Below are 9,339 nucleotides of genomic sequence, written 5' to 3' on the forward strand. Positions count from 1 at the left end.
GTGCGTGTCTCCAGTCCGGTACGGCCCGTTCCTGCTCCTTGCACCAAACCAGTGGTGCGTGTCTTCAGTCCGGTACGGCCTGTGCCTGCTCCTCGCACCAAACCAGTGGTGCGTGTTTCCAGTCCGGCACGGTCCAGTCCAGGGTCAGAGCAGTCCGCTCCACTGGTGCCCAGTCCAGCTCCGGTCAGCTGCTCCACTCCAGTGCCAGAGCAGTCCGCTCCACCGGTGCCTAGTCCAGCTCCGGTCAGCTGCTCCACTCCAATGCCAGAGCAGTCCACTCCACCGGTGCCTAGTCCAGAGCCAGAGCAGTCCACTCCACCGGGGTCCAGTTCAGCTCCGGTCAGCGGCTCCACTCCAGTGCCAGAGCAGTCCGCTCCACCGGTCGTCTACTCTCCCACACCAGGGTCCAGACAGGACTTGGTGCATCGCGGGAGGACTGCAGAGCCAGAACCAGACGTCAACCCCTCTCCAGGGTCGAGGCCTCCCACACCAGGGTCCAGACAGGGCTTGGTGCATCGTGGGAGGACTGAGAGGGGAAGCATCGCGCCGAGGTCCAGACCGGACCAGGTGTGCAACGGGGAGCCAGAAAATAAGAGGTTAATACCTACGTTGCGCCGGAGCCACCACCGAGGCTGGATGCCCACCCGGACCCTTCCCTAAAGAGTCAGGTTGGTGCGGCCGGAGTACGCACTTTTTTTGTGGGGGGTACTGTCACATGAATATCTATGTGTAGATTCTAGTTAATCTAGTTCTATGTTGGCCGGGTGTGGTTCCCAATCAGAGGCAGCTGTCTATCTTTGTCTCTGATTGGGGATCATACTTAGGCAGCCATTTTGCCTACCTATGTTGTGGGATCTTGTTTCTGTGTATTTGGCTTGTTCGATGTTTAGCCTTTAGAACTTCACATTCAGTTGCTTTGTCAAGTGTTTATTATTATAATTAAACATGTAGGCATACCACGCTGCACCTTGGTCCAATCCTGTACTCAACGAACTTGACATTTAGAGCAACAGCAATGAGGAAATAGTCAGTGGTTGTATTTCATTAAAGTTTTATTAAAAAGTATGGATTTCAGCAAACAAATGCACACAACTACAGAGGACAAACATAGGTTAAGGTAAGCGTTTCATAATGTTACAAAAATTACATTTTACATTTACATTTTCGTCATTTAGCAGAAGCTCTAATCCAGAGCGATTTACAAATTGGTGCATTCACCTTATGATAGCCAGTGGGACAACCACTTTACAATTATTTTGTTGGTGTGGGGTAAGGGGGGTTAGAAGGATTACTTTATCCTATCCGTATTGAACTTGGGCGAATCAATGTAGCCTAGTCAGAGCTGAATTCCACAGAGCCTGGTCTCTGCTTAACTCTGTTGGTGGAGTTCATCAGAAATGTACTTTACCGTGGAGTTTAGTCTTCTAGCCTAACCTTAAATGAAGACCAAAATGCGCATTTTAGTTTTTCATTAATTTTTATGATATAGCCAATTTTGACTTTTTTGCTGTGGAACCTATTGGAAATCATAGAGGGTCATGGCTGAAAAAATAAATAAAGTGTTTTCTAAAATCATTTCCTGCAATTCTATGTCAGTTTACATGACTGGAGACGTTACAATATTTTTTTGTACCACACAAATGATGAAAATGACAAGCTACTCTGACATTTACATACTGAGATCAATACAACGAACGAACCATGTATTATATTCAACCAATAGCATAGGCCAATGAAAAGAGTGGATACACAGATCTTACGCCTACAATATGAGGAGGAAATTATAGTCCATCAACCTTTCAGTGGCACTCAACTATTCAGAGTTTTCCCGCAATTGTATTTTTAAATATTGAGAAATACCTTCTAGCTGCAGCCTGCTGTTCATTGACAGCCACAACTCAACAATCAGTTGTTTTATATTTGCAGCGCCAGATGCCCAATTGCGAGATACCCGACTGTAGACTAGGCCTATGCGCTCATAATGGGACAAAACACAATCTAAAGCAATTTTTTTATAATAAGCTATTGCTCCTCCGTGGCTAAATTAGGCTGGTGTAGTATTTTTCAACGATTGTATTTATTTATATAGACAGGAGTAATTATATAATTTGGCAAATGTATTTCATTTTATCTGAAGCACTTCCAACACCCCTTCCTGCAGCGCTATATTTTCTTCCATGTGCTGTGCTCTCCTCAAGGTCAAATAAATTAATCAACAGTTCTTATTATTCATTAAATCGATTGTGGTCAGTAACCCCATATGAGGTTATTGTGTAGGTAGGCCTACTGTTACAATAATATTTAAAATAATCTATCAACAAGTAGCCTAGCCTACAATTACGAGAATATATTAATTAAGTCAATGAAGCCAATAATGGTTTCAGCTCTATTGTTATTGAAACTATGTAGGGCCTTATGAGCTTTTTAAACAATAAAAATGTCAAATGACTTGAATAGCCTATGGGAAAAGTTTACAAATGTATATTCGCATCAGTAGGCTAAGTGACTGAAACGCATCAGAAAAGTATTGGAAAGTTCAGGAAAACACCAGGGAAGCTCATCAGGCTATAGGTATAATGTTTGTATGTAGAGGAGATCTGCATTGCTTTAATTGCTATACTAATGATCATCAGCACTCCTCTTAACTTAGCTAACATTTCCCAGGCTAATTATAACCAAATATCCAAATGGAGATTCAGTGAAAACAAAAATCTGACATTGATTGATTTATCAAGATGAGTTCCCATGCTTGTCTCAAAGCAGCGCAATGACGCTGTCCCAATCAAAACGGTGCTGGAATTATCAGTTGACCACAGATGACAATTGCTTTACATTTTATTATAACCAGCGGTGTAGTGCTATTTTTTAGGCAGCCTTTTATTTGTCACATGCGCCGAATACAACAGGTGCAGACCTTACAGTGAAATGCTTACTTACAAGCCCTTAACCAACAATCAGTTTTAGTTTAGGTTAGTGGAGGTAATTGAGGTAATATATACATGTAGGTAGAGTTATTAAAGTGACTATTCATAGATAATGAACAGAGAGTAGCAGCAGCGTAAAAGAGGGGGCGGGAGAGGGCAATGCAAATAGTCTGGGTAGCCATTTGATTAAATGTTCAGGAGTCTTATGGCTTGGGGGTAGAAGCTGTTAAGAAGCCTCTTGGACCTAGACATGGCGCTCCGGTACTGCTTGCCATGTGGTAGTAGAGAGAACAGTTTATGACTAGGGTGGCTGGAGTCTTTGACCATTTTTAGGGCCTTCCTCTGACACCGCCTGGTATAGAGGTCCTGGATGGCAGGAAGCTTGGCCCCAGTGATGTACTGGGCCGTACGCACTACCCTCTGTAGTGCCTTGCGGTCGGAGGCCGAGCAGTTGCCATACCAGGCAGTGATGCAACCAGTCAGGATGCTCTCAATGGTGCAGCTGTAGAACCTTTTGAGGATCTGAGGACCCATGCCAAATCTTATCAGTCTCCTTAGGGGGAGTAGGTTTTGTCGTGCCCTCTTCACGACTGTCTTGGTGTGCTTGGACCATGTCAGTTTATTGGTGGACACCAAGGAACTTGAAGCTCTCAACCTGCTCCACTAAAGCCCCGTCGATGAGAATGGGGGCGTGCTCGGTCCTCTTCTATTTCCTGTAGTCCACAATCATATCCTTTGTCTTGATCACGTTGATGGAGAGGTTGTTGTCCTGGCACCACACGGCCAGGTCTCTGACCTCCTCCCTATACAGTAAGGGGGAAAAAGTATTTGATCCCCTGCTGATTTTGTACGTTTGCCCACTGACAAAGACATGATCAGTCTATAATTTTAATGGTAGGTTTATTTGAACAGTGAGAGAAAGAATAACAACAACAAAATCCAGAAAAATGCATGTCAAAAATGTTATAAATTGATTTTCATTTTATTGAGGGAAATAAGTATTTGACCCCTCTGCAAAACACAACTTAGTACTTGGTGGCAAAACCCTTGTTGGCAATCACAGAGGTCAGACGTTTCTTGTAGTTGGCACCCGGTTCGCACACATCTCAGGAGGGATTTTGTCCCACTCCTCTTTGCAGATCTTCTCCAAGTCATTAAGGTTTTGAGGCTGACGTTTGGCAACTCAAACCTTCAGCTCCCTCCACAGATTTTCTATGGGATTAAGGTCTGGAGACTGGCTAGGCCACTCCAGGACCTTAATGTGCTTCTTCTTGAGCCACTCCTTTGTTGCCTCGGCCGTGTGTTTTGGATCATTGTCATGCTGGAATACCCATCCACGACCCATTTTCAATGCCCTGGCTGAGGGTAGGAGGTTCTCACCCAAGATTTGACGGTACATAGCCCTGTCCATTGTCCCTTTGATGCGGTGAAGTTGTCCTGTCCCCTTAGCAGAAAAACACCCCCAAAGCATAATGTTTCCACCTCCATGTTTGACGGTGGGGATGGTGTTGTTGGGGTCATAGGCAGCATTCCTCCTCCTCCAAACACGGCGAGTTGAGTTGATGCCAAAGAGCTCCATTTTGGTCTCATCTGACCACAACACTTTCACCCAGTTCTCCTCTGAATCATTCAGATGTTCATTGGCAAACATCAGACGGGCCTGTATATGTGCTTTCTTGAGCAGGGGGACCTTGCAGGATTTCAGTCCGTCACGGCGTAGTGTGTTACCAATTGTTTTCTTGGTGACTATGGTCCCAGCTGTCTTGAGATCATTGACAAGATCCTCCTGTGTAGTTCTTGACTGATTCCTCACCGTTCTCATGATCATTGCAACTCCACGAGGTGAGAACTTGCATGGAGCCCCAGGCCGAGGGAGATTGACAGGTCTTTTGTGTTTCTTCCATTTGCGAATAATCGCACCAACTGTTGTCACCTTCTCACCAAGCTGCTTGGCGATGGTCTTGTATTCCATTCCAGCCTTCTGTAGGTCTACAATCTTGTCCCTGACATCCTTGGAGAGCTTTTTGGCCTTGGCCATGGGGGAGAGTTTGGGATCTGATTGATTGCTTCTGTGGACAGGTGTCTTTTATACAGGTAACAAACTGAGATTAGGAGCACTCCCTTTAAGAGTGTGCTCCTAATCTCAGCTCGTTACCTGTATAAAAGACACCTGGGAGCCAGAAATCTTTCTGATTGAGAGGGGGTCAAATACTTATTTCCCTCATTAAAATGCTAATCAATTTATAACATTTTTGACATGTGTTTTTCTGGATTTTGTTGTTGTTATTCTGTCTCTCACTGTTCAAATAAACCTACCATTAAAATTATAGACTGGTCATGTCTTTATCAGTGGGCAAACGTACAAAATCAGCAGGGGATCAAATACTTTTTCCCCTCACGGTATGCTGTCTCATCGTTGTCGGTGATCATGCCTACCACTGTTGTGTCATCTGCAAACTTAATGATGGTGTTGGAGTCGTGCCTGGCCATGCAGTCATGAGCGAACAGCGAGTACAGGAGGGGACTGAGCACACACCCCTGAGGGGCCCCCGTGTTGAGGATCAGCTAGGCGGATGTGTTTTTACTTACCTTTACCACCTGGGGGCGGCCCGTCAGGAAGTCCAGGATCGACGGGGCTGTAGTGGAGCAGGTTGCAGAGGGAGGTGTTTAGTCCCAGGGTCCTTAGCTTAGTGATAAGCTTTGAGGGCACTATGGTGTTGAACGCTGAGCTGTAGTCAATGATTAGCATTCTCACATAGGTGTTCCTTTTGTCCAGGTGTGAAAGGGCAGTGTGGAGCGCAATAGAGATTGCATCATCTGTGGATCTGTTGGGGCGGTATGCAAATTGGAGTGGGTCTAGGGTTTCTGGGATAATGGTATTGATGTGTGCCATGACCAGCCTTTCAAAGCACTTCATGGCTACAGACGTGAGTGCTATGGGTCGGTAGTCATTTAGAATGAAAGTTGGTACCGACATGAAGCCTATTGTGTAAAATCATTTTGGAATATACATACAATGCATCATCCAAATTGCATGATTGCCTACACATTCTGTAAGTGGCTAAAGGAAAATGTTTTATTTTTTAAATCCTAAAACCCCAAATTAGTCCTACCTTATCATAAATGAGGCCATCATCAGCGTCAATCGTGAATGATAATTCTTCATGTTTTACAGGTGAAACGTCCATGCTGCATGCATGCCAACCATTTGATCCCAATCAGTTTCATGGGAATATGCATTTAAATCTTCTTGAATGATGTAAGGGTGGCTAACCGGCCTAACTAATCGAATTAAACACAACCAAAGCATGAGCAGAAGAAGAAAAAAAATCTACATTTCAGCACAATCGTATTTTACAAAAGAAATGACATGGTGTTTTTGGTAGACTGACATTATCATGCTATTATATTCGGTTTGTTATGTAAAATACTAATTAATCATTAAGTGATCTTGCGAGACATAGCACCATTCTGAGAAGTGGCGGAGCACCAGCAACATTACACCCCTGATTTACTAATTTCATATGTATATACTGTATTCTATTCTACTGTATTTTAGTCAATGCCAGTCCGAAATTGCTCTTCCTAATATTTATATATTTCTTAATTCCATTCTCGTACTTTTAGATCTGTGTGTATTGTTGTGAATTGTTAGATACTACTGCACTGTTGGAACACAAGCATTTCGCTACACCCGCTACAACATCTACTAAATATGTGTCTGTGACATATTTGATTTGATTATAACGGTTGGATGACTTTGGAAGTTTCACGTAACCAGAGCTCTATGAACTAAGTGGCGTATATTTTTTTTTACACCATTGCAGCAGAAGCGCGAAAGATTTTGGGCGGACACAAAATCATTCGGGGCTAAAGCCCGAAAGCCAGGTCCTGGTGACGTCCATGGTTCTCACCCAGGTGTCTTGAACGCAATAAAGACGGAAGTCGGAGATTTCCGAGTTCCCAGTTGTTTTGAATGCGGCAATAGAAGCATGGCGTGGTGATATGTACAACGTCATCATATTAATCGTCATCAGTAAGCAAGCACCATAATAAACCTTCGAGTCGACATAATAAACATTGATTCGGAGGAGCAGATCCATCTATGTTGACAATATCCTGTGAACTTGATGTGCAACACTATCTTTTTGACCTGAGACATTTCCAGCAATCGTTGACTACTTTCTGGATGTTTTTCTAGATATCTGCTGTGCATATAAAGTCGTTTTTTTTGTTTAGACCAACAGCAGAGGTTCGGGTTGCTGTCAAACGATTTTCTCGCTACCTTCGCTTTATAGGCTACCTACATCAGAAAATGTAACTGGCATAGTAGCAAAGTTGGGAAATATTAACATTGCATTGAATTATCTCCGGAAAGTAGCGAACGTTCGTTTTTTTGTGGTTATTAAAGTGATGGTGTTTCCCTTGGTGAATCTTTGTGCCAAGGAGGTGGTGAGTGATCACAGTTCCTCTCTGGGCTGGCTTGATTGTGTACCCAGGGAACTGTATAGACCTCTTCTGGAGGCTGCCTTCACCAACTGCCGCCTGCTGGCTGTCGGGGAATTGGTGCAGCGATGGCCGGAGCGAACTCTGCGGGTTGGCGGCCGAAGGAGGAAGGGACAAAGTCCCCCAAATCGCCTCTGTGTCCAGGCTCTCCTGCTCGCGGTGGTCAGAGGATTGTCGGACAAAAGGTAACACACACTCAATCTTTGTTAGTTTACTTCTCTGAAACAACATGACCCAGCAAGTCTTTGTGTAATTAGGCTTTGAATAATGGGAACAAAATACTATTCAATCGACAACTTCACAGTCTATAATCTCCCAATGTCATAGAGATGGCTACACTTAGATGGTAGCCATCCAATGGCACCAGACAATCTTTGCGCATGTAATCACTTGTCTATTCCTCTTGTCTATTCCTAGGTGTGCTCTCCAGGTGTTAGACCTATGTGGGCTGCAGTGTGAGGAGGGAGGAGTGGGAGACCCCATGGGTGGTTGGTCCCTGACCGTGGCTCTCTGTACCATGGTTGTACAGGCCAGGGCTGGAGCTCATAGGGCCCTCAGGAGAGAGGGGGAACGGGAAAGGAAGAGAGTGCTGGCGAAAAGGAGAGGAGAAAAGCGAGGGATAGAGGAAGAAAGTGAAGGAGGCGAGCGGCTTGTGGAGTCTGTGGGAAGAGATAAAGAGGGGTCGGAGACGTCTGGCTGTCTGGGAGAGGAGCAGGTGAAGGGGGTGAGGAGAAGGATGGAGATGGAGAGGAGGAAGGAGAGTGTGGCAGGTCTGGCAGGCGAGCGGGGGTCAGAATCCGAGGCAGACAGCGAGGTGGTGGTGTGTGTGAGGGCCGACCTCCTTGTGAACGCCCGCTCCTGGGAGCGTGTAGGCGCAGCCCTGGGCACGACCGGCCCCCTTAAATTACAGTGCAGGTACGTCCGCGTGGAGGAGCTCTCAGCCTCCAGCATCGGATCTCTGCTGGACCTCCTTCCCCGTCATGGCCTCCTTGGGGTGGACATCAGTTACAGCTGCCTTGGGGTGGCTGGTCTAGTTCTCCTCCTCCCTCAGCTCTCTATGTTCCCCCTGCTGAGCTCGCTGTGCCTGCACTACTGCAACCTGGACATCTGCAGGGACATGCCTGGCCAGGAGGGGGCGCTAAGGGACATGTCCCAGTGGCTGGGGCAGCTCGGTCAGCTGCGCCGCCTCAGCCTCACTGCCCTCCGGCTTCCTGGACACCTCCGCATGCTGCTCAGGTAGGGCAAGCTGTCCACTGTCTCCAGCATGTGGTCATATTCTCATTAACAGCTTGAACTGTCTCATGTATTTGTTCCCCATCCTGTTTTGGCCTGCAGCTCTCTCTCCCAGCCGCTGGAGGTGCTGGAGCTTCCCTACCTGAGCCTGACCCCGGCTGACCTCTCCTACCTGTCCTGCAGCCCGCACGCCTCCTCGCTGCAGCAGCTGGACCTGAGTGAGAACAGGCTGGATGAGTCGGCCTTGCCCTCGGTGCGTCGCCTCCTCTCCCAGGCGTCCGGCTGCCTCATGCACCTCTCCCTGAGTGGCTGCGGCATCACTGACGGCCTGTTGGCGGCGCTGCTTCCATCGCTCAGCTGCTGCCGGGGCCTGAAGAGCCTGGGCCTCGCTTTGAACCCGCTCTCTGTGGCCGGGCTCATGGACCTGGTGAGGACGGTGGTCAGGATGCCCTCCCTCAGGCAGCTGCGGTACCCTAACCCCCTGGAGGACTACCAGCCTGGGCTGCCCCCCATGCCCTCAAGTGCCCAGCTGCTGGACTGGCCCTTGGATGAGCTTGTGGAGGTCCACGAGGCCACCAGTCTCCAACTGGACAGGGTGGTGATGGAGAGTGGCCGCTCAGACCTGTTCCTGACATGCGACCTGCTCAACTACAACAAAGACTTGGTGGAGCAGTGA

The 9,339-nt window shown here is 47.0% G+C and overlaps 1 protein-coding gene across 1 annotated transcript; it reads left to right on the forward strand.

Annotated features, from left to right (window-relative positions):
* Positions 1 to 7,337: 7,337 nt before the first annotated feature.
* LOC311108881 (leucine-rich repeat-containing protein 14-like) lies at positions 7,338 to 9,339 on the forward strand (the record flags this gene model as incomplete). Its single annotated transcript, XM_084151671.1, has 3 exons — positions 7,338 to 7,615; positions 7,848 to 8,666; positions 8,766 to 9,339. The coding sequence occupies 3 exons, from the start codon at positions 7,338 to 7,340 to the stop codon at positions 9,337 to 9,339; spliced, it is 1,671 nt and encodes a 556-aa protein (XP_084007797.1).

The sequence above is a fragment of the Coregonus lavaretus genome (assembly GCF_964263955.1).
Source record: "Coregonus lavaretus genome assembly, chromosome: 34".
Lineage (NCBI taxonomy): Eukaryota > Metazoa > Chordata > Actinopteri > Salmoniformes > Salmonidae > Coregonus > Coregonus lavaretus.